Below are 23,301 nucleotides of genomic sequence, written 5' to 3' on the forward strand. Positions count from 1 at the left end.
TTGGGACACAGTGAAGGCAGTCATGTGAGGAAAGTCATAGCAATACAGGCTTACCTAAAAAAAGATACAAAAATCTCAAAGAAACAACCTAGTTTTACATCTACAAGAACTAGAAAAACAACAAGAAAGCCCAGAGCAATTAGAAGGAAGAAAATAATCAAGATCAGAGCAGAATTTAATGACATAGAGACTTGGAAATTGGAAAGGAGGAAGTAAAACTGTTATTGTTTGCAGATGACATGATAGTGTACATAGAAAACCAGATCACCTCCACCAAAAAACTTAACCTAATGAATGAATTTGGCACAATAGCAGGATACAAAGTCAATATTCAGAAGTCAAAGGAATTTTTGTACACAATGAAATATCAGAAATGGGAACTAGGAAAAACAATCCCATTTACTGTAGCAATAACAACAAAAATAAAGTGCCTAGGAATAACCTTAACCAAGGAGATAAAAACTTGGAGAACTGCAGAACACCGAAGAAAGAAATTGAGGAAGATAGAAATAAATGGAAGCATACACTATATTCATGGATTAGAAGAATTAACATCATTAAGTTGTCCATACTACCCAAAGGAATTTAGAGATTCATGCAATCCCTATTAAAATACCAATGGCATATTTCATGGTTCTAGAACAAATATTTCAAAAATATATATGGAACCAAAAATTGCCCTGAATAGCCTCAGCTGTCTTGAGAAAGAAGAACAAAGTGGGAGGGATCATAATAGCTGATATCAAGCTATACTACAAAGCCACTGTGATCAAAACAGTCTGGTAGTGGCACAAGAATAGACACAGATCAGTGGAACAGAATAGAGAGCCCAGAAATAAACCTATGTCTCTGTGGTCAATTAAATTTCAGAAAGGGGGAAGGAGCATAAAATGAGTGAAAATAGCCTCTTCAATAAATGGTTTTGGGAGATCTGGACAGGTATATACAAACAAGTGAAATAGGACACCAACTTACACCATACAACAGAAGAAACTCAAGATGGAAAAGACTTAAATATAATTTGTGACACCATAAAAGTCGTAGAGGAAAACATAGGTAGTAAAATATCAGATATCCCACACAGCAATATTTTTACCCATATACTTCGTAGGTCAGGAAGATAAATGAAAAAAATAAACAAGTGAGACAACATCATAGTGAAAAGCTTCTGCATAGCTAAAGAAAACATCAGAAAAATGAAAAGGGATTCAACTGTATGTGAAAACATACTTGCCGATGATACCTCAGAGAAGGGTTTGATCTCTAAAATACGTAAAGAACTCATACAAATCAACACCAGGAAGACAAACAATCCAATAAAAAAATGGGCAAAGGACCTGAACAGACAATTCTCCAAGGGGGGCATACAGAAGGCACATAGACATATGAAAGAATGCTTAACATCACATATACAAATTCAAGCCACAGTGAGATACCACTTCCTACTGGTCAGAATGGCCATCATTAACAAATCAACAAACAAGGTCTGCAAGGGATGTGGAGAAAAGGGAACCCTAGTGCACTGTTGGGAATGCAACTGGCGTGGCCAATGTGGAAACAGTATGGAATTTCCTCAAAAAATTAAAAATAGAACTGCCTTTTGACCCAGTGATTGCACTGCTGAGAATACACGCTAAGAATTCTGAAACACTAATTCAAAAGAACCTGTGCACCCCAGTGTTCATAAGCACAGTTTACAATAGCCAAGTGCTGGAAGCAACCCAGGTGCCCATCAGTAAGTGAGTGGATCAAAAGAGTGTGGTACATTCACACAATGGAATGCTACACAGCAGAAAGGAAGAAGGATCTCCATTTTTTGCAACAGCATGGATAGAACTGGAGAGCATTATGTTAAGTGAGATAAGCTATTTAGTGAAAGACATATACCATATGATCTCACTTATAAGAGGAACCTAATGGACAAAGACAAATGAGCACAATAGAACCAGAGGCATGGAAACACGGAACAGTCTGACAGTGACCAGAGGGGAAGGGTGAGGGTGATAATGGTAGAAAGAAGGGGAAGGGACTATTTAAAGAATGTGTATCAATGTTCCATAGACATGGAAAACAGTGTGGGGGACTGACTGTGGGAGTGGGCAATGAACTGGGTGGAGGAGGACAAAGGGGGTCAATTCGGACAACTATAATAGAACAACAGTACAATGTTCAAAAAATCTTGTTTTATTCTTTTAAAATTCATTGAAATTTGCTTTGTATTTGGAGAGTTTAATCCATTTACACTTAAAATAATTACTGATAAGGAAGCATTTAGTTCTGTGATCTTACTATTTATTTTATATGTATCATATCCCCCTCTCCCATTTTCTTCCATTATTGCTCTTTTGTGTTTAATCAGCTTTTTTTGTTACTGTATTTTGATTCCTTTCTCATTTTCTTTTCTGTATCATTTTAGTTATTATGTTATTCTAAGGACTACAAATAAGTTCTTCATTTTATAACGATTTATTTTTTCAATTAATATCAGTTTAGCTTCAATAGTACACAAGAACTCTGTTCTATACAGCTCCATCTCTAACCCTTTATCACAGCTTGCGTCTTTATATATTATGCATTTGTCCATTAACATTATCCATTAACATCCATGTATAATTATTATATTATGCATTTGTCTGTTAAATAATATAGATGACAAGTGGAGTTACAAAGTACAGTAATAATGACTTTTGTATTTACCTTTATTGTTGTTGTTAATTTCTTTGTATGGCTTCCAGTTACTTACTGTCTGTTGTCCTTTTGTTTCCTCAGGTGGACTCCCTTTATCATTTCTTGTAACTTAGACCTCATAGTGACAGCCTACCTCAGCGTTTGTTTATCTTGTAATGTCTTAATTTTTCTTTCAGTTTTGAAGGACAGTTTTTTTTGTTTCCAGGTATTTTTTCATTTAGCAATCTGAGTATGTAATCCAATTGCCTTCTGACCTTTATAACTTCTGATGAGAAATTAGGTATTAATCTTATTGAGGATCCCTTATACATGAAATATGCTTCTCTTTCTACTTTCATGGTAGGTTGATTATAATGTGTTTTGGTATGGATATTTTTGTATTTATTTGTCGTGAAACCTTTTGAATCTTCTTGAATATGCAGTTCTTGCTTTTATCAAACTTGGGTAGTTTTCACTTATTTCTTCAAATATTCTTTCTGTCCATATCTTCTTCTGAGACTCCCTGTTTTGGGAGTGTTGGTACACTTGGTGGGATTCTACATATTTCTTAAACTGTTTATTTATTTATTTTGTTTCTTTTTCAGACTGGATAATTTTTGTTGATTTTTTAACTTAATATATTTTAATTTCATATTTCTTATATTTATACTAACATAAATGTAGGTTTAAACTTTATGCTTATAGTTCTCACTTAACAGTAAAAGCTAAAACATTTACAAATTAAAACTAAACCAATAAAATGCAGATTAACTACCCTAAGAATTTATTTGTTGCAACAAATGGTGTGATGTTTTTGCCCAAAAGAAATAAATCATGAGTATTTGGTTTAGTAGCAAAAAGCTGCAGTTTCATATCCTATTTTTTAACTGAATTAAAAACTGAATGGTTTTAATTTAATAATGATAAGAACACTTGTTTACATAAGTATCTTGTTCAGAATGGAATTGATAAATTTAAGCCTTTTTCTTCTTCTTTCAATGTAATCAGAACAGAAAATTGAACAAATCTATCAAATGCCATTTTAAAAAGGTGTGACTTGAGAGACTGAAAAAAATGAACAATTGCCTTTATTGAAACCTGCATTAATCACTATTGAATACAACTAGCTTTAGAATTTGGAAAAGGAACATCCTTCACTACTTATTTGCTATTATGCTTATTGTTAATATGCTTATTGTTGAGTTACTCTACATAGGAGTCTCATAACAGAGTGGTTTTGACTTAGATATGGATTTTTTCTGAGTAAACGTGAGATCCTGTCAGGTCTGTCATGTGTATAGCAATAGCATACCCTCACTGTTCACATTCTCAAGTACTCTTTGTTCCCCAGGTTCAACAATTTTGTTTTGTTTTTTCAAATCAGATTTTAATTTTAAAACTTAACACTATTCTTGATGTGCATTTCACTGTCTTTGCATTTGCTAAGAGTGTGTGATAAATGCTGTCAATCTTTGCAGCCGTTTTCATTTTTCAGTTGATTCTTCTTCCTTTCCCCAAAGAGTTTACAATATAGACAAAAAACAGAATCTTTAGAGTTTGAATAAAGTAACCAGGATCTAGTGATTTTTCACCATTTGGTAGAATTTGTGTATAATAAATTTCTGAAAACTTCCTTTCTATAAAGTCTTTTTTGAAAGTTATAATTTTTTACTTTGTTAAATTCTCTGATTTTTTCCTGTGTATTGTTGCTATTGAAATGCTGTGCTTAATTTTTCATTTTATTTTATTATATGTTTTAGTTCCAGAATTTCTGGTTCTATTAAAAATAATTACTTTTCTCTATTCAGATTTTTGTTTGTTGATGCATTGTCCTCCTGCTTTTATTAGCTCCTTGTTGTTCATGGTTTCTTTGAGCTCTTTGAGTATATTTAAGATAGTGATTGAAAGTCTTTGTCTAGTAAGTCTGATGTTTGTTTTTTTCACAGTGTCTATTAATTTTTCCTTTGAATAGGCTGTATTTCTTTCTTGCCATACTTCACAGTTTTTTTGGGGGGGGAGTGGATATTTTAAGTATTAACATCATAACTCTGGAGATTAGATTCTTCCTCCTCCTTATGGTTGGTTTTGTTCCTTTATGAGAGTTGTAGTTATCTATTTAATAACTTTCCTAAATAGTTTTTTTCTGAATGTTTTTAATTTAATAATGATAACACTTGTTTACATAAATATCTTGTTCAGAATGGAATTGGTGAATTCCATTTTGTAATTTTTTTTTGTAATGAATGATCTGTGTCTTAATCTGCCTGGGTTACCATAACAAAATATGATAGAACTTCATTTTCTCACAGTTCTCAAGGCTAGAAGTCTGAGGTCAGGGTGCCAGTATGTTTGGTTTCTGGTGAGAATTCTCGTTGTGACTTGTTGATGGCCACTCTCTTGCTTTGTTTTCACATGGGGGCTGGGCAGGGGAGGAGAGGGTGAGAGAGTGCTCATACCAGCATGCACAATGTCTTTGGTGTCTCTTATAAGGGGCACTAATCCATTTTGAGGGCCCCACCATCACAACCTCATCTAAAACTAATTACCTCCCAATGGCCCTACCTCCCCGTACCATCACACTGGGGCTTAGGGCTCCAACATTTAAATTTTGGAGAGACTACACAAACATTTAGCACATGACAGTTTCTCAGATCTCTCTTTATTTAGCTGTGATCTGCTAGTATTATGAGAGAAATTTCTTTGAACATCTGGAGTAAAAAAAAAATAGAAATGAGAGGAAAATGAAGACAAAAATATTTCCAGGTTTTGCAGGCTGGCTGTATGTTGAGGCACTCTAATGCTTAGCTAGGCCATTTATAACACTATCTTAGCCTTCAGCTCTTGATTGTGCTGAGCCTAGAAATGAACCAGTAATTTTATCAAGTCTTCTCTAAGTAGTATTCTAGCTTGGATATGTGCATGGCTTTCCAAGTTTCCACAGTCTTTTTCAATGCCCTAATTTCCCAAAGAAACATTCTTCCCAGCTTTTCTTTCAGATTATTGTCATGTATATTGTTTGCCTCAACTGTAATATTTTAACAGATTGTAGTGGGTCTTCTATTTGCCTTAAAATGTTTTTGAAGAATGCCCTCTGTATAGCTGCTTCTTTACCCCAAGGAAGTCCAAGTTGATGAAAGAATGGAGAGTGCCTGGAGTTAGTCCTTCAGGTAGCCCTACATAGGTCGCAGCTGACTAACAAGTTTCTGGAAAACAGAGTCTCCTCTGCTGCCTTAGTACCAGGGACCAGTGACCAGCTGTTGACCCTGAGCCAAGAGTGGGAAGGGAAAATGAAAATGAAGTAGAGCTTTCACACACTGTTTTTAACTTACCTTTTCTTGTTTTGGTATTTCTTGGTTGATATAAACAAAGTATTTTTCAGAGTTCTGACAAATTTGATTCTGATGATTTTTGCTTATTTTTTTGTTTTTTCTATAGAAGGTAGGCTCTTGGTAATACTTCCTTCACCAACACCCCCTTTTTGAAGGAAGTTGTGATGTCATTGAGGAAATGTATTTTTGCTTATACTTTCTGATACTTGCTTTGAGTTTTTGCTGTGCTTTCTCTATAGTTTTTATCTCCACTTTGTTCTGTGCAACTTCTACCCTGTCCTAACTGTTCTAACCAGTTTTTATTGGTATTTTGAAGCCTTAGGATTATCCCTACCTCTTCATTTAGCTTAAAATGAAGTTGCATTGTTTTAATGTCTTGTTTGACTTTTTTTTTCTTTTTTTGTGGTGTTCAGGATTCAAACTATTACTTTATACTTCAAAATTTCTTCTTCGTTCTTGTAGTCAACCCCTATTCTCACCCTAATCCCCTGGTAATATTAATATTCTCTTTGTTGTTATAATTTTGCCATTTCTAGAATGTCATAGAAATGGAATCATACAGTATGTAGCTTTGAGTGTGGCTTTCACATAATGCTTTTGAGATTTATTCACATTGTTTTGTATTATCAGTAATTTGTTCATTATTATTGCTGAGTAGTTTTCTATTATATGATTGTACAGTTGAAGCAACTTTGGAACGTCTTATGTTTTCAGTGATTATAAACAATGCTATTATAAATATTCATGTATAATTTTCATATTAATATGAGTTTTCATTTCCTTTGGATAAGTACCTAGGAACAGGATTGCTGTGTCCTAACTTTCTAAGAAACTTTAGCCTGCTTTCCATAATGGCTATATCATTTTGCATCCTCACCAGCAATGTATGAGAGTTCCAATTCTTCTGCATCCTTACCATCACTTGATACTGCCAGGATTTTGGATTTTAGTCATTCTAATGTATGGCATCTTTCTGTGGTTGTTTTTGCAGTTCTCTAATGACTGAGGATAATGAGCATTTTTTAATGTGCTTATTCTCATCTGTACATCTTTGGTGAAGTTTCTGTCAATCTTTTTTTTAAAATTTAATTGTTTTTAGAGGGAGGGCAAGGGAGGGAGAAAAAAGGGAGAGAAATATCAATGTGGGAGATTGATGGTTTGCCTCTTGCACACCCTCAACCCAGGACCTGGCCTGCAAGCCATTCATGTGCCCTGATCAAGAAACAGACTGGTGACCTTTCAGTTTGTGGAATGCTGCTCAACCCACTGAGCCACATTGGGCCGGACAGTTTCTGTTAAAACCTTTCACGATTTATAATTTATTTAAATTGAGTTTTGAGAATTTTTCTTATATTCTGGTTACTTGTCCTCTGTTAGACATGGTCTGCAGGTATTTTCTCCTACTTCGTGGCTTTTATCCTCTTAACAGTGTCTTTCGAAGAGCAATTCTTAATTTCAGTCAAGTCCATTTTATCATTTTTTAATTGTACTTTTGCTGTTGTATCTATAAATCACAAAGACTTTTTCCTATCTTTTTTTCTAGAACAGCATTATAAATAGAATGGAAGTCATACATGAACTGGTAATTTAAAAGTTTTAGTATCCACATTTAAAAAAAAATGTAGTTAATTTAAATAGTTTTATTTAAGCCAATATATTCAGAATGTTGTTTCAACATGTATTCAGTAGAAATATTATTAATAGATGTTTTACATTTTTATTTTTGTACTAAGTTCTGTTTGGTATATATTTAATACAGCACATCTTAATGCAGTTGAGACACATTTCAGGGGCTCACTAGTCACTTGTGTGTCTTGGCTACCGTGTTAACACAGATCTAGAAGTTTTAGGTTTTACTTTAGTCTGTTATTTATTTTGAGTTAATTTTTGTATGAGAAACAAGGGATGGATTATTATTTTACATAAGGTGCAAGATAGGTATATTCATTTATTGAACATAAGGCTGTTCATCAGAAACTTTTTATTAAAGATTATTTGGGGCAGTTAGAGATCTAGAGATTATTTGGGCTCTAAAACTCAACATTTAAACATAACTTTCTTTTTCAGCTTTATTTTATTGCCTTTCGTTTCATGGTAATGTAATTTACTTTGCATTGGTTTGGCCAAAATGTCTGAATGGCTTTGTTCCATAAAATAAAGGGTTTTTTTCCATAAAATAAAAGACATTATGGTTACTTCCATAAAATAAATTAACATTTGGGTTTATTGGTTATCTCCCACTATTGGCTTCTAGTGGGTAGAGGCCAGGGGTGCTGCTAAACATCTTCCAGTACATAAGACAGCCCCACAGCAAAGAATCATTTAGCCAAAATGTCAATAGGACGAAGAAACTTCGCAAACCACTTTTGACACATTCGATCAGTCATAGCACCATTTTCACACACTGCAAAAATCTTTTTTGTGTGTCAGTTGTGTTTTTACCCTTCTTGAAATAATAAAGCCAAAAGTGTTACTTATTTTCTTCCATCTTTAATATAATTCACCAATTTTGATAATTTTTTTTAATGTACACTGATATGACCATTAAAGACAAATAAGCACTACTGGAACTATTGTACTGGAAAAACATAACAGTCTTTTTGGTCAACCCAGTAGTCAGCAGTTTTCAACCCATATGTATGAAGTGCTCAGAAGTGCTAGGCTTTTAGTGTCTTGGCTTAATTGATACAGTTATTCAGACTTAAATTATTCATTATTCTGTGTACGTTTTTAAGATTAATTAACCTCCCCATTCCCAAAATTTTATATAAAAATTCTTATTGCTTTGTTTCCAGGCATGTACTGGCATTGAAAATATTGATGAAGCTATTACACTGCTTGAACAGAATAACTGGGACTTAGTGGTAAGTACTTTTCAAAATTTTTTTCAGCTTCCTTGAGCTGTAATTGACATAATATTATGTAAGTTTAAGGTGTACAGTGTGGTGATTTGATAATGTAGATATGTTGTGAAATTATTATAATAAGGTTAGTTAACACATCCATCACCTCACATAATTACTTTTTTATGTGGTGAGAATTTTTAAGATTTATTCTCTTAGCAACTTTCAGGTAAATGAGTACAATAAAGTATTGTTAACTATAGTTACCACACTGTACATTATATCCCCAGAACTTGTAAGTGGAAGTTTGTACCTTTACTCACCAATCTACTCTGTTTCTATAGTTTTGATTTTCTTTTAGATTGTACATATAAGTGAGATTGTACAATATTTGTCTTTCTCTGACTTATTCAAGTACCTTTTTTGTGTATCTGACCACTAATCAAATTTTATGAATTTAAAAAAAATTTTATTTGTTTAAAGGGGAAGGGAGGGAGAAAAAGAGGGAGAGAAACATTGATTGTTTGCCTCTTGCATCTGGGCAACTGGGGACCTGGCCTGCAACTCAGGCATGTGCCCTAATTGGGAATCGAACTGGTGACCTTTCTGTCCACAGAACAATGCCCACCCCACTGAGCCACACCAACCAAAGCCCAAAATTTCTGAATTCTTGACTGTCTATATTCTTTTTTTGTTAAATATTTTTTCTTTTATTTATTTATTTTTAGAGAGAGAGGGAGGGAGAAAGAGAGGGAGAGAAACATCAGTGTGTGGTTGCCTCTCATCTGGCCCGCACTAGGGACCCAGGCATGTGCCCTGAGTGGGAATCAAACCAGCCACCCTTTGGTTTGCACCCCGAGCTCAATCCACTGAGCTACACCAATCAGGGCAGAATGTCTGTATTCTTACAGTTGTTTTATTATATTATAACTCTCTAACTCTAATCTGATTGAATAAAATCTAAATGTTATATCTTTAGTATAAAGCTCATATTTAGGCCAGTATTAAATTACTAAATTATGAATTCTTACGTGTAATTTAAATAATTTTTAAACTTTTCTTATCTTACTGCGTGTATTAAGGTTTATCTTCCTTGCAGTATTGTGGTGTTGATACTTGGAAGAAGAGAATAGTCAGACTTGTCTGGATAGCTAGCTCTATTTGATGTTTCCTCCTCACGTCCTGTGGACTTCATTGACTATTATTCCTTTCTAAAGTCGTTAAAGAAGTGACATTCTGCTGTGAAATTATGAACTCCTTTGTGAACTTCAGGCAGTTTATTATAAAAGTGGTTTAGTTTTGGTAGGCGGGTTTGGGGAGGTGGTAGGAACTCAAAGGCAAGGCCCAGTGTGCCCTGCGCATTCACAAAATTGTAATTTATTTACAGTTGCAAAGCTAACTAGAAAATGTATGACAGTCTTAGAGCAGTATTGGTTGTATTGGGATGACATAGATGCCCCTCATTACCTTTGAAATCTTAAAAAAGTCTAAATTGCAATTTAGAAGAAGTGCTAATTTTCAAAAGTCAAAACTTGAGTCATATACTTATGGAGTTAAGATTAGTTAAGATACACTTAAGTGTTTAGATACTTATAGTTAAATTGCCTTCTAGGATGCTTGCACATTTGTATCAACTATATACATTTTAGGATTGCCTATTCATTAAGCCAGTGCTTCCTTAATTTTTAAAAGATATTTTGACACTTGTCAAAATTTACCAATATTTGTATAGCCTACCTCCAAATCCATGCTTCTACCACTGGGCTGTACTCTAATGAAGCATGATGTGGGGGGGAAGGAAGCAACTCATGTAATGATGTCCCCACATTTCTTGTCTTGAAGCTTCTTTTGCAGTAACAGGAATTGGTTTACTTAGATCGTATGGTTTTAGGAAATATTTACAGAGAGCCTGATGTAAATTATTGAGTGAGATTAAAAATGCCACCAATCTGCCCTGGCTGGTGTAGCTCAGTGGATCGAGTGCGGGCCTGTGAACCACAGGATCGCGGTTCGATTCCCAGTCAGGGCACATGCTTGGGTTGCAGGCCAGTTCCCAGCAGGGGACTCACGAGAAGCAACCATACATTGACATTTCTCTCTCCCTCTCTCCTTCCCTTCCCCTCTAAAAATAAATAAATAAAATCTTAAAAATAAAAAGAAGTCATTAAAAAAATGCCACCAGTCCACTCTTGCACAGTATGGGTGAGAGGGATATGGAATAGAGTAAAGGGAGGCTTTGGACTCAGCATAATGAACTACAAATCTTTGATGTGAGAATTACCATTTATGGGAATGAAGCAGATAATTCTTTATCTGCTTCCTATTGGTTTATGTTCATTAGTTTTGAAGGTTAAAAGGTTTGTTGGTTCTGGATATTTTCTCATTCCAGTCTGTTTATTATTAGAGTATTGCAGAAGGAGAATTTGTCAATATCGTGTTCAATAATTTGGTACAAGTGCTCTCCAACTACTTCTGAGTTCATTGATTCTGGAAAATATGGTAATAGAACTTGGGTTACAAACACTGGTGCTGTAGTTTTGCAGAAATGCGATCTTACATTGTATTTCACCCAAGCAAAAGCATCAGGCTATTTTTCACAACCTTAAAGTTTTGGTTTTCTTTTGAAATACATGTCCTAGCTGACTTTTCACTTCAAGTAATCCACTTTTATCTGTAGTAAAGATTTGCTGTGCTGTGTAACTAACTTTCCCTATAAGTTTTTTCATTTCTCCTGTTTTTATACTATAATTACATTGTGCTTTTAAACAATAAAATATTTTAAATATGACATTACTAGTTCAAACTTTATTAGGATTATGGAATTTTTTATGTTGTGTTTTCTATATTTTGCTTGTGTATTATATTTTGATATTTTGTATTTCTGTATTGTAATTATCAGTTCTCTGTATTTTACAGGTCTTATGAGACAGTTCATGTAATTTGAGTTTTTAACCTAAGACTTGTCTGCATTTAAAATGTTCTGTACATGTTAGTTAGATCTCTCCTCCAGTGTTTCTGTGCACATTTTGCTACAGAAGTGTAGAGGAATGTGAGTTATGCACCACAGTCTGGAATTGTTTTGAATTTAAGATTAGAAAACTCATTCTTTCAGTACCAAGTTTATAATGTAATTTATTCTAGATATTATACATTGGGGGCATAAATAGATGTAATGATATGTGGTGCCAGCCATTGAGAAGTGTCCTGAAACATTGATAAGACATGTGCTCTTTTTTTTCCCTTTCTAGTTTTTTTATTTTTCCATGACCTGAGGATGGAGATATATATATATATATATATATATATATATATATATATATATAGTTGATTTTAGAGAGAGAGGAATGGCAGGGTGGTGGGGAGAGAGAAAGAGAGTGAGAAAAACATCAGTTGGTTGCCTCCCACGTGACCCCTGACAGGGAAATATCCCACAACCTAGTTATGTGTCCTGACCAGGGATTGAGCCCGCAACCGTTTGGTGTAGGTTGATGCTTTAGTTAAGTAACCACTCGTCCAGGGCAAACAGGTGATCTTTTATATATGTCTGTATATATGAGATTCCTTCAATTAATTAAAATTTTCAGTAAACTCTAGGAGATGCAGAGAAAGATATCTGACATATACTTGGCGACCCAATGCTAAGAGAAATAAAGTAAAAGTACACATTAATCTAACCATACTATATTTTAAGTAGTCTGTGATCTTAGGAAATGATTTTTGAACTTTGTACTCAAATACTGCTCTGGTTTGCTGCCTCTGCTGACATAGCTATTTTGTTGAAGAAAGACTCTATTCAGAGGATTTATATTTTTCTTTTACTACATGTTCCAACTTAAGGCAAAAATGAAACAAATCAGCCTCTATTTTTGGTTTATTACTGAAATTTCTAGTCTTCAAGGATAATGTTGTCCTAATAGAAGCTTATAACAAAGTCATAAACACCGTTAAACCCAAGGAAAATTATCATGCACATTATCCATCTCATTTTAAGATTTATTTAGGTGCTTTAAAAGATTTCCATTCCACTAATTTTCACTTTTGTAGAAATGTATCTTAATGATTAGCCTAAAATTCCTTAGAATGGTTTCTTCTACTACCCTACTCAGGATGTGGCTATAGAGTTCCTCGAATGTGCCCTGCTTTTCCACTTTATACAGTCCTGTGAACACCTGCAGTTTTATGAATGAACTAGTTTAACCAGTGACATAATGAGTCTCTGTCACCCTCAGAAAGCAGCCAAGTATTGAGTGCAGCTCTTCATCAGTGGCCATTAGACACAGGCTAATGTTTGCACGATCCTTGCTATGACAAAAGAGGAGTTACTGTGAAGGAATATCTCATCATATCAGTTTGTCCTCCTTTGATGTAGCCTTTTTTGTATCCCTTGTTTTTAAGGGACTATAAGCCCATTATTTAACAGAATTTTTCAATTTCCTAATTTGTAATTTGACCACCATCCTACCTCTACTGTGTCTCCTTTTTATTGAGGTTCTACTTTGTACTAGGTATCATATCAAGTGTTTACCTACCTTATTTCATTTAATCTTTACATTGGCACCAGAAAGTAGAAAAGTAGGCATTATCTTTATTTTATATATAAGAAACTGAGGTCCAACGACATTAAGTAAACTGTCCCTTCCCACACCACTGATAAGGGGTAAAACTGTGATTTTTGAACCCAGATCTGTCAGTCCATAAAATCTTCCATTGCTTTAAAAATTACAATTTCAGGCTATTAAATTTTCTGTATTCAGTGTGTTATTCTATGAACTTCTGTGTTTTTCTTTAAATTTTATTTTTCAATGGCAGTTTACATACAATATTATATTATTTTGGTTATATAGCAATATTATTTTCGGTGGTTAGACAATCGTATACTTTACAAAGTGATCCCCCTGATACTTCAAGTACTCACCTGGCACCATAGGTAGGTATCACAGCATTATTGACTGTGTTCCCTGTGCTGCACTCCACATCCCTGTGACTGTTTTGTAACTACCAATTTGTACTTCTTAATCCCTTCGCCTTTTGTGCCCAGCCCTCAAACCCCCTCCCCTCTTGTAACCGTCAGTCTGTTCTCCAAACTTCTGTGTTTTTCCTCCTGTCACAATTCACTTTGAGTTGTCAAGTGAAAGAGCTCTTGGTACAGTTACGTAGTGGTACTTTAAGTATGTTTATGCTTTGTTGTTAACTATACTGTAAGATTCTAGAGTAAAGAAATTGTGTTTCTTATTAATTTTATCTTGGCACATGGTAATTGCTTAATAAATGCATATTTCACTGATTGATTTTATTAGTACATTTATTTTTAAGTCTATTTTTCTTTCTCTTGTCATTTGGATATTTGAAAAGTGGTTATTGTTAAGACTTTTGACTCTTACTGCTATTATTGTTCCTTATCTGGTAATCAAGGTTTGAGGAATGAGGGAGGAGAACCCAGACACCAAAGGAATAGGATTGGGCTGATTTCTTTATCTCACTAGTAAAATTTAGATGTCTCTACCTATTGTTGTCTTTGGAGAAATATTTTCACAAACAAGTCCTTTCCTTTGTAATTTTTTCCCAAGCATCTCACAAGATTTTCCCCCCTTCTGTTTATTTCTGGGTGTGCCATTCTGCCATAAAAAAAGCTCATTATATACCCTCAGCTATTTGAAATTTTTCATCAGTTCTGCCTGTCAGGAGAAAGTTTTGTGTGATAGAAGACTTGCTTACAATGTAGTTAAATGGGTATAAGAGAATAGTTTTCTGTATTTCAAAGGAAAACTTACATTTTTACAAACATGAAATTCTCAGTTTACTAAACAGTTCTAGTCGGAACTGCTTGAGGTCCACATTTTTTTCTCTGACGGCAGCTTGACTTTCTCCTTACTTTTTCATTGGATTTTGTTTCTTATGTTGTTATTTTTTCCTTGAAATATAATGTAGTTCTAGAATTACTATATGAACCAAATATCTCTTCTTTTATGAAAACCTATGGTAGATAAAAGTTTAGAAGCTTTAAGACAGTAAGAATGTGGGTGTTAAACATCTGGCAGGAAATGATGTACTCAAGGTTTAAATGAAATTTGGAAATGTGACTAATTTCCAAATTATTGTTTTTGATTTTGAGTACTACTTACCTAACCTATGTTGCAGAACACATTAAACCATTTAAATTAAATTGTAAAGAGTCAGCTCACTGTTGTGAAACTGAGCTAAAAGGCTTTATGCTAATTCTGAAACAAGTAGCAATATGCTACTTATGACTTGAACATTTAAGTTTAAATGGTTTTGTTTTTTAAATTGTTCAGTTTAATCAGATGCAGTTTGATCTTCACAATTACAAACCATGCCAACCTACAATTAGTCTGAATTTAAAAAATGGGTTTATTTTCAACAAGTTGCGTTGCCGTGCAATTTAACTAATTTATTTCTATTACTGGAAGTGGTTTAAACAAAACTGCAGCAAAGCTAGTGGTTTAGCACACCTGGAAATGTGATGACTTGCAGTTCCTCCTGCTGGTTTCAAGGACCAGCTGACATAAATCAGTGTGTGCTTGGAAAAAAACATGGCACTTCAAATTCCTGTTTTTATAATTCTTTATATTTGTACTGACAGTTAAGAAATTTTGCTACCTAATGGTAATATAATTTCTTAAAAATGTTAGTTACAATGCTATCTTTAGGTAAAATGGGAATTAAAATGTTTACATAAGTTTTATATTTCATTCTCTTTTTTATTACAAAATATTTTTGAGGTGTGGATGCTTAGGATCTACTCTCAGCAATATAATTCTGTTTTAATAATGTAGTTTTGGATTTTGTTGTTTGGCTTATATTTTGTTTAATTTGATGTTTTAGTAATTTTGTTTATATTTTTGGTGTACTCGTCTAGTACTTCTTTCTCTTGAGTACAGGTTTCTGTCAAGGACACACTTACTCTGTGTCTTAAAAAAACTTAGTCAAGCTTAAAATCCTAACACATGGTTAATAGTGGTAACATAGTTCCGTGGTTCTTCAGATCCAGGATGCTGTAAGATCAACTATGCTTTGTCTGCTTTAACTCTGGTTACAGGAAACTGAACAGTGGAGTTGTTCTATGAATGCCTCTGTTGTAGAATTTGGACCATCTTCCTTAGCTTCATGGTTTAAACATTTTTTTAAATTTGAATTACATTTTATTTTTTATGATATGACAGTTGTCCCAATTTTTCCTCCTTAGCCTCCCTCTCCCCAGCCACCCCCACGCCCCCAGGTAGTCCCCACACTGTTGTCCATGTCCATGTCCATGGGTCATGGCTATCGTATTCCCTCTGCTGTACTTTACTGCCCCATGGCTATTCTGTAACCACCAATTTGTACTTTTTAATCTGTTCACTGTCCCCTAAATACCTATCCCCTAAATACCCCTCCCATCAGGCAACCATAAAAATGTTGTCTGTATCTATAATTCTGTTTCTGTTCTGCTTGTTTTAGTTTTTTAGATTTAATTGTTGATAGATATGTATTTGTTGCCATTTTATTGTTCATATTTTTTATCTTCTTCTTCTTAAAGAACCTTTCACATTTCATATAATGGTGGTTTGGTGGTGATGTACTCCTTTAGTGTTTTGTCTGTGAAGTTCTTTATCTGTCCTTCAATTCTAAATGAGACTTTGCTGGGTAGAGTAATCCTGGTTATAGGTTCTCGCTTTTCATCACTTTGAATATTTCTTGCCAATCCTTCTGGCCTGCAAAGTTTCTTTTGAGAAGTCAGCAGACAGTCTAATGGGGGTTCCTGTGTAGGTAACGAACTACTTTTCAGATTCTCTCTTTGTATTAACCTTTGGCATTTTAATTATGTGTGCTTTGGGATGGCCCTCTTTGAGTTCATCTTGTTTGGGACTCTGTGTTTCCTAGACTTGTATGTCTGTTTCCTTCACCAAGTTAGGGAAGTTTCATATCATTATTTTTTCATGTATTTTTGCTGTCTCTCCTCCTTTTGGAACCCCCATGATGTGAATGTTGGTAAGCTTGAAGTTGTCCCAGAGGCTCCTTACACTATCCTTATTTTGGGGGGTTCTTTTTTCTTGTTGATATCTAATTGGTGTTTTTTGCTTCCTTATATTCCAAATTGCTGATTTGATTTTCACCTTCATCCTCTACTGTTGATTCCCTGTAAATTGTTCTTCATTTCAGTTAGTGTTTCCTTAATTTCTGGCTTCTTTTTTATGACTTCCATATCCTTTTTTATGCTGTTGAAGTTCTGAGTTCATCTGTTCTTCCTCTAAGTTCATTGAGCAACTTTTAAACCAGTGTTTGGATCTCTGCATCTAGTAGATCACTTTTCTCCATTTTGTTTACTTCTTTTTCTGGACTGTGTTTTTTGTTCTTTCCTTTGGGCCATGTTTCTTTGTGTCCGCATTTTGGCAGCCTCCCTTTGTTTGTTTCTATAAATGAGGTAGAGCTGCTATGAGTTCCTGGCTCAGTAGAGTGGTCTAATGTGGTGGGTGTCCTGTGGGATCCAGTAGCACAGCCTTCCCTATCACCCAGGGTGGATACTCAAGGTGTGCCTACCATGTGCGCGGTGTGTACCTTTTGTAGCTGAACCTTGATTACTGTTGGCAGGTCAATGGGAGGGATTTGCCCAGGCCAGGCAGCTGCAAGGACTGGCTGTTACCACTGTGAAGGATCAGCTGTGCAGGGACCCACTCCACAGAACAGGGCTTACTTCAGCAGGGCTCTGGTGCCTACTGAATCCACCTCTTGTGCGTGTCACCGTGGAGGTGGTTGGGTGGTGGTACTTCATTGTGATCTGTAGCTGTCCACTGGTTACTCGGGCTCTGGGGTCTCCTGGGATGTGCAGGCCAAGGTTGGCCACTGCCTGTGTTCTGTCTAGGGCCACCCAGCATTAGTTACAAAGTGATCTGCAGATGGCTGCCACTTGTGCTGGGCTTGGAGGTGCTCAAGTGAGGCCAAGCTGGGAACCAAGGGCAGTTGCTACTGGTGCTGAGCCGGAGTTACTTAGCGAGAAGTATGGGCCATGCTGATGCTGCTTGTTTGAGAGAATTTAGGAAAATTTGAAGCATGAGCCTAGATAAGCCATTTGTATGGAAAAACAACTAGAAACAGCTTGGGTGGGCCTGCAAGTTGGGTGGGGTGGAGCCTCAGGAAGTTCTCAGGGTGGGGCAAACATGTGAGCCAGGTTGATAGTCTCAGATATGCTACCTGCCTGCCAGTTCTGTGGATGGAGGGCTCAGAAAAGGAACAGTGGCTTCTGTGAGTATTTCTGTCAGGGAGAAAGCTGCCCCCCAGCTCTTGCCCTGATGCCACTTCTGTTCCTTCCTGTATGTCCCTGATGCCTTTTAGTCTACTGCTCCCATGCTGGGGGTCAGAGGGAGTGAGGCTGAGTAACTCTGTGAGTGGGCCTTTTAAGAGGAACTGCCTGGGACTCCAGAAGTTTCTGTCTTCCACATCCTCAATCCCTACTGTTTTTTACAGACAGAAGTTATGGGAACTTATCTTCCTGGCTCTGGAACCCTGAAGTCTGGATCCCTAGTGTGGGGCTGGGACCCCTCACTCCCGAGATATCCCTCCTTATTGTTATTCACCACATGGTGGGTGTGGGACAGCCCATTCCATGCCTCTGCTCCTCCTACCAGTCTTGATGTGGGTTCTTCTTCTTCATTTCCATAGTTGTAGGGCTTCTATTCACCTTGGTTTCTGCTTCTGAGTAACGGTTGTTCTTTAGATTAGTTGTAATTTTGCTGTTTGTGAGAGGAGGTAAGCCATGTTTACTTATACCTCTATCATGTCTGGAAATTCGTCAGCTTAATGTTAAAAGCCCTCTTATCATTTAACCCTGCCTCTTCATTATGAATGAGCTTCCGTAACTCAGGAGGTTGTATGACTTCATACAGCTAGATTAGCCTGTAATCTCAGACATACCAAATGTATTCGTACTGCCAGGCCTTTGCTTTATAGGTCTCCCATGGATTCCTTCCCCTCCCTCCTGTTGCCCATCCAGATTTTATTCTTACTTTAAGGCCTAACAGCCTCATCTCTTTATATCCCTTAATGTGGCACCGTTCTTTTAACATTTAGCCTTTGCTACATTGTTTGTTCATCCCTCCTTTTCTCCTTCTCTCCCTCCTGGTCCCCCATCTCTTATACTTATTGAAAGAATGAAAATGACTTTCAGCTAGGGTATGTAAGGAAATGCTTTATGCATAAGCATACACTTTGATTCACAGATATAGCTGGGAAAATGCATAACATGATACCTTTAATAAATTCATTGCTAGCAGCTGTGTAGATGCATTTGAGACTGTTTAATAGTTCTGATGTGTTGCCACATTATTACCAACATGTTTGCATTTTGATTTTTTAAATAAAGATGTTTATTATCTTCTTAGTTTCAAAATCGAGGCATAATTCTAGAGGCCAGTAGTCTCTATAGTCAGAGGTCTGTATTGTAGTTGACACAGCAAGTCCAATAGCACTCACAAATTCTAGGCTGCAATTTTTGGATTATTGTCCTAGTAATTTGTTTAATGTACAGAGAACGAATATTTTAAAAATGTATAATGGATGATAACAGCATGTTTAGAACATGAGCATATTTTAAAATGTGAAGGAATTGCAGAAGAGTTGCAAAATAGTAGAGTTCTTGATAACTGTTCATCAGACTTCTAGTGTTAGCGTCTTGAACAAGTACAGTACAACCGGTACAGTACGCTTCCTAGTTTTGGTACAGCACTATTACGATGCAAAAGCGCTTTTGTACTTTGGCATGGAACTATTAAATAAATACAGACTTTATTTGACTATCACTAAGCTTTCTATTAACATACTTTTTTGGTTCAAGATCTAACCTAAGATCCACAATGCCTTTAGTTTTTGTATCTTTACCACCTCCTCCAATCTGTGATGATTCCTTAGTTTTCTTTGTTGCATGACCATGACACTTGGGGAGTGGCAGAATCAGTGCTGATCAGGTATTTGGTAGCATATTCCTGAGTTTGAATTTGTCTGATGTTTTCTCCTGCACAATACACTAAGCTTAATCATCCTTGGCAAGAGTATCACAGGTGTGCTTTTGTGTCTTTCTCAGTGTAACAGGACATGCATGATGTCAGAATGTCTCATTACTGGTGGTATTACTTTGGACATACAGTAAAGGTGATGTCTTCAAGTTTCTCCACTGTGAAATTACTATTTTTTCTTTTGAAATTAGTAAATGTCTTGTGGGGAGATATGTTGAGATAATAAAAATATCCTATTTTTCTTAAAATTTTTGCCCACTAATTTTATCTTCTCTCTTAATTTATCACTATACATCTTATAAAATTGTTTCTTAGTAGTTGACCTAGGTTTTACAGTATAAGCATTGAACAATCAGAATCCAAATTTAAGTAATATACTGCTTTATGTATAGTGTGATGGCCCTACAGCTTTTTAGTAGTTCCATTTTTTTCACACCCATTTTGTACTATTGTTGGCATGTGTTTTAGTTTTGCATAGTCTATAAACACAATATTTTGCTGTTTTTTTGCTTCAGATAATTATCTTTTAGAGAAATGAAATGTGCGCCAGACATAATTTTCTTTTACTTTCATTTGTTTCATTTCTTGGTATAAATTTATGTTTTTCTCTGGTATCATATTCCTTCTGCCTGAACTACTTTCTTTAATAGTTCATGTAGAGTAGATTTGCTGGCAATAAATTCTCACAGTTTTCTGTTTGTCTGAGAAAATATTTCTTCTTCATTTTTGAAAGAACTTTCAATGTGTATGGAATTTTGGGTGGACTTTTGGGAGGTTAGTTTTCCTCTAGCACTTTAGGTTTCATTCATTCATTCTTTCATTCATTCATTCATTTATTTATAGAGGGGAAGGGAAGGAGAGAAGGAGAGAAACATCAATGTATGGTTGCCTCTCATGTGTCCCCTGCTGGGAACTGGCCTACAACCCAGGCATGTGCCCTGACTGGGAATCGAACCGTGGTTGTTTGGTTCTCAGGCCCGCGCTCAGTCCACTGAGCTACACCAGCCAGGTCCTCCTCTAGCACTTTAATGATGTCACTGTCATCATCTGGCTCGAATGGTTTCTGGAGAGGGTCTGTTGCTAGTCTTATATGTGTTCATCTGAATATAATCTTTTTACACCCTCTGTTTGCTTTGAATATTTCTTTTTGTATTTGTTTCTCAGTTCGAATATGATCTGCCTTAGAGTGCGTGGGGCATGTGCACATGTGTAGACTTGCTTTGTGTTCTTGGATCTTGGGTTTTGAAGATTTCTTAAATACTGAGACTAGATTCACATGACATACAATTAACCATTTTAAAGTGGAGAGTTCATTGGTATTTAGTGTATTCAGTGTTGTACAAATTACTACCTCTCTTTAATTGGTTTTGAAAATTCTTGGTTATTATTTTTTATCTGTTCTTCTTCATTTCTCTTCTGTATTTCTATCTGTGTGTACTATATTAAAGAGTTTTATTTTGTCTTACACCTTTTATATTTTCTGTTGTTTTTTTTCCTCATCTTTTTCCTACTATATGTTTTAGGTTTTAGCAATTTCTGTAGTCCTGTTTTCAAGCTCTCTGGTTCTTTCCTTGATTATATCAGTTCTGCTGGTAAGTATGTTGAAGATACTCTTTATCTGTTATTGTTTATTATTTCTAGCGTAGTTTCTATCTGTCTGCTGAAGCTACCCATTTGGTCTTATGTGTTGTCCATTTTTTCTACTAGAGCCTTTAACATATAAGTCATAGTCATTTAAAATTCCTTGCCAGGTCTAATGTCTATGGCCTACCTGAGTCTGTTTCTGCTAATTACTTGTCACTTACAAATGTGCTTTTTATGGTCTTTTGATATGCTTTGCAATTTTTTCGGTGGTGTTTTTTGAAGGCTGGGCTTTTTATTTAGGCTAGTAGAGACTAAGTTAAATAATTTTTATGTCTGGAAATTGGCATGCTTTTCTTTATGCTAAGACTTTAGTATAGATGTTTGAGTTGACCTTATTTTGAGTTGGATCGGATTTGAATTTATTTCTTTTATAACTTTGCTCAATACACCAAAGCCTTCAGTTTTCTCTTGTAATACCTTGTATTTAGGGTGTTGATGAGTTTGCTAGAGATTTTTCTTTCATTTTAAACTAAAAGTTTATTTAAATATCATGATGCTTGACTTGAAGGAAAAACACATAGGATTCATTTCTTCTAGAGTAATTTATCTCTACTTAAGGACAGATTGCCCTATATGTAGTAGCTATATACAAAAAAGTTATGATTTCCCTTGGTTTTACAGTAATAGTGAAAAACATTAGAATTCTTCCAATTAAACAAGGTATGCAAGGATTTTTATATTGCTTTTTATTAACCAGCAGGAGCAAAATAACTTACTAGAGTATAAAGAGCTGAATGAGCATGCCACTAATGGAGAAAGGGGTATTCTCACAGAACCAATATTTTTCCCTGCCTCATTTTTATTTGATGTTGATTAAAACATGCCATTTGCTGTTTAGTTAAAAAAAATACAAATGCTTGTGCACATACCTCAGGTACTTTATGTACAGTAAAGGAATGTAGAAGGGGACAATGAAAGAATAGAGAAAACTGACTGTGGTAGTCAGGATGTGGCGGAACCAAATTGCAGTTTACTAATTGAGAATGGCTTCTTGGTCTGGAGGGACAGAGTTTGAAGTGAAGTAGCAGCTTCCTTTTTTAGTAGACATCTCCTGTCTTCTATGGGGACACATCAGTTGTATCTTTATTTTCAGTTTCCAACTGTGTAGATGTGTCTGCTGCATTGATTAGCTGCCCATCAAATTGAAATATGATCTGCCTCATTGATACACCCTGTCATTTGCAATAGGCTTTCATTAGTTTACTAAGTGGTGTATGCCTCTGAGATGGCACCTTCCTCCTGTCCTGCTACCTTCAAATTAATACTGGCTTGGCCAAAAAGTTTGTTTTTTTCCTGAAAGATAGCTCTATTAGCGCTTAGTTTTCTTTAACTTAATTTGAAACAATTTTGTTAGATTGCATTGTGACAGCTGTCATATCAGCGTGCATTTTAAAAAAGCTTACCAAATTGGTGAATTTTTGTGTAGCCATTTTAATATTGAAGATGGAAAAAAGTGACATTTTTGCATATTATGCTTTGTTATTTCAAGAAAGGTAAACGTGCAGCTGAAATGCAAAAAGAAAAAGATTTGTGCAGTGTATGGAGAAGTTGCTGTGACTGATTGAACCTGTCAAAAGTTGTTTGTGAAGTTTCATGTTAGAGATTTCTTGCTGGATGATGTTCTGTGGTGGGGTAGACCAGATGAACTTGATAGTGATCAAATAGAGGCAGTAATCAGTATTCCACCACTCAGGAGATAGCTGACATACTCAAAATATCTAAATCAATGAAGTTATTGGTGAAAATGAAAAATGTATCTTTTGTTTTATGTAAAAATACAGATGGACTTTTTGGCCACCCCAGTATGATTGT

General features: G+C 35.4%; 1 protein-coding gene across 1 annotated transcript in view; it reads left to right on the forward strand.

The window, feature by feature from the left end:
- The window catches only part of FAF1 (Fas associated factor 1), a 432,339-nt gene that overhangs the window by 49,947 nt on the left and 359,091 nt on the right, over window positions 1–23,301 (forward strand). The window contains exon 2 of the mRNA XM_037043313.1: window positions 8,792–8,860. Within this exon, the coding sequence (XP_036899208.1) occupies window positions 8,792–8,860 (69 nt within the window). The remainder of the gene's footprint in view (window positions 1–8,791; window positions 8,861–23,301) is intronic.

This window comes from Sturnira hondurensis, unplaced genomic scaffold (assembly GCF_014824575.4).
Source record: "Sturnira hondurensis isolate 20B ecotype Veracruz unplaced genomic scaffold, ASM1482457v3 Scaffold0004068, whole genome shotgun sequence".
Classification (NCBI taxonomy): Eukaryota; Metazoa; Chordata; class Mammalia; order Chiroptera; family Phyllostomidae; genus Sturnira; species Sturnira hondurensis.